This window comes from Egretta garzetta, unplaced genomic scaffold (genome assembly GCF_000687185.1).
Source record: "Egretta garzetta isolate BGI_Z169 unplaced genomic scaffold, ASM68718v1 scaffold27, whole genome shotgun sequence".
In the NCBI taxonomy this organism is placed as follows: domain Eukaryota; kingdom Metazoa; phylum Chordata; class Aves; order Pelecaniformes; family Ardeidae; genus Egretta; species Egretta garzetta.
This window is the reverse complement of record NW_009260400.1, coordinates 3339148-3341251: the sequence shown is the minus strand read 5'-3', so window position 1 is coordinate 3341251 and position 2104 is coordinate 3339148. Positions and strand designations below refer to the sequence as shown.

The 2104-nt window shown below is 53.9% G+C and overlaps 1 protein-coding gene across 1 annotated transcript in view; it reads left to right on the top strand.

Moving 5' to 3' along the window:
• Positions 1-1666: 1666 nt before the first annotated feature.
• The window catches only part of LOC104130334 (pancreatic secretory granule membrane major glycoprotein GP2), a 6790-nt gene continuing 6352 nt past the window's right edge, over positions 1667-2104 (top strand). The window contains exon 1 of the mRNA XM_009643369.2: positions 1667-1684. Coding sequence (XP_009641664.1) covers positions 1667-1684 — 18 coding nt within the window. The remainder of the gene's footprint in view (positions 1685-2104) is intronic.

The window sequence follows — 2104 nt, the reverse complement described above, 5'->3', positions numbered from 1 at the left end:
TAGGGCCCCCTGAGACTTCCCACCAGTTTGGGCAAGCCACAGCCCACCCGCAAGCCCTCGGCTGCCGCCATGCCCGCGGGGGCTCCCCCGGGGCCCCACCCGCCCCCCCTCGGCTGCCCCTGCCCTCCCCACCACTGGCCTGAGCATCTCCCTGGCAGAAAGCTCCTGACACCCACCCTGCTGCTGCACAGGAGAAGGCGCCTTGGTGGCAGCCCCCTGTGTCACAGAACCACAGAATCGTTGAGGTTGGCAAAGCCCTTTAAGATCACCAAGCCCAACCGTTCCCCTAACCCTGCCATCCCACCACTAAACCCTGGCCCTAAGCACCTCCTCTGCCCAGCTTTTAAATCCCCTCAGGGATGGGGACTCGACCCCTTCCCTGGGCAGCCCCTTCTAGGGCCTGACAGCCCTTGCGGGGAAGGAATTTTTCCCAATGTCCAGAATATTTGGGGGTGAAATGAGGGGGAAGCAGCCAATCCTGCTCACCAGGAGGGCTTTGCCACCAGCCCCTGGGAGGCCACAAGGCTCATGAGTTTCACTCTCTTTAAAAACAAAAAAAAAGTGTCTCCCCCCATTCCTCGTCCTTTGCCTTTGTTACTTTCTAAGCCTGCAGGCTGCACTGCCTTTGCATCTCTAAGCGAGTCTGTGCAAGCTTCTGTCATGGTTAACTGCTTCGTAAAATACAAAATGGAAAGCAGAGATTCTCACCCAGAACCTGGCAGCAGTGGATGGCAGGAGGCCCTTTTTTTTTAATTGGTAGTTCATGAGGTTGTAAGCAGTGTCAGGTGCAAAACACTTCTTCTGTTTTCGGTTTTTATGTTGTGATTAGGAAAAAACCTGAATGAGTGGATGTTCACACTTGCTGCTATGTGACAGTGGCTGTAGCACTTAAAGCTCTGAGGGCGCACAGCGTATAGTCAATATCTATCAAGTGATTACTGCTATTTGCGGCTAGTTACTGTTTCCCAAACAAAGCATGGTAGGACCAAGCCCTCATCCCTCCATCCCTCACCACTTGCTTCTCACCAGATCTTAGATGTCAGAAGTCATTAAAAAAAAACCTGCTGAAGGAAATGTCCGTTGTGGTTACAAAACCGTGTGTATCCAGTACACCCAGTTATCTGACCTTCGCGTGTGCGACTGTGGTATCGGTTGTTACTGCTGTGCCAAAAGCAGGTACCACAAATCCAGCTGGATGCACAAACCCCCGGATTCCCAGGGATTTTGCAGATACTCCCACTGTTTGGCATTCCATCAGGGCCGTGAATTGGGTAAGCGTTGAGGAGCTGTAGGCTAATGGGAAGAGCCGCCCGTGCTGGAGGACGGACTTTCCACAGAGTCCTTTCCTCCCCGGCTGCCGCCAAAGGATGCTAAGGTGGCTCTTGTGCAATCGCGGAGGCAGCGTGTTTGCGTGGGGGAGAAGGATGAGCTGCTGGAAGGCGATATAAAGACGCGGCGGGGAGCACAAGAGCGACCTGGGGCAGCGGTGGGTGGAGGAGTGGAGTGGCCTGGCGATGGTAAGTGGATGAGAGCAAGGTGAGATCTTGATGCTGGTGGTACCTCCTGGGACAGTGGCAGCAAGCAAGGAGCAGAGCAGGGGATAAACCCTCCTGGCCTGGAGGTCCAGAGGTCACAGCCACACGGGATTGAGCAGAGGGGGTGCATGATGTGCTGCCAGACCAGAGTGGGGCTTTTGGCATTGGCTTTGCCCCTCAGTCAGCGCACCAGCAAGGCAGAGGGGTAGCAGAGCATCGCTCCAGCCACCGTCCCCAGCTGACTCGCATCTGCATCTCTGGTAAGGAGACTCCGGTGTCCAGGGCTCATCCAGCACTGTGCCACTCATTTCCCTAAAGAGATCCATTATCTGTACCAACAGGGCAGATCAACTTAGTCTGTGCCTTTGTAGCATTAATTTCAGTTGCGTTCAAGGCTTTGGGGTTTTTTTTATCCCATTGTCTCCTTCTTACAGATATGAGTTACTGAAAAGCAAGGATCCTTTTGCAAATCCTGACTCTTCAAAAAAGCTGTAGTGGGAAGAGGGAAACTCCTTTCCCCTTTGGGGAGCCTCGCCTGATGCCTCAGCTGTGCGGTTTTACTCAAAGTG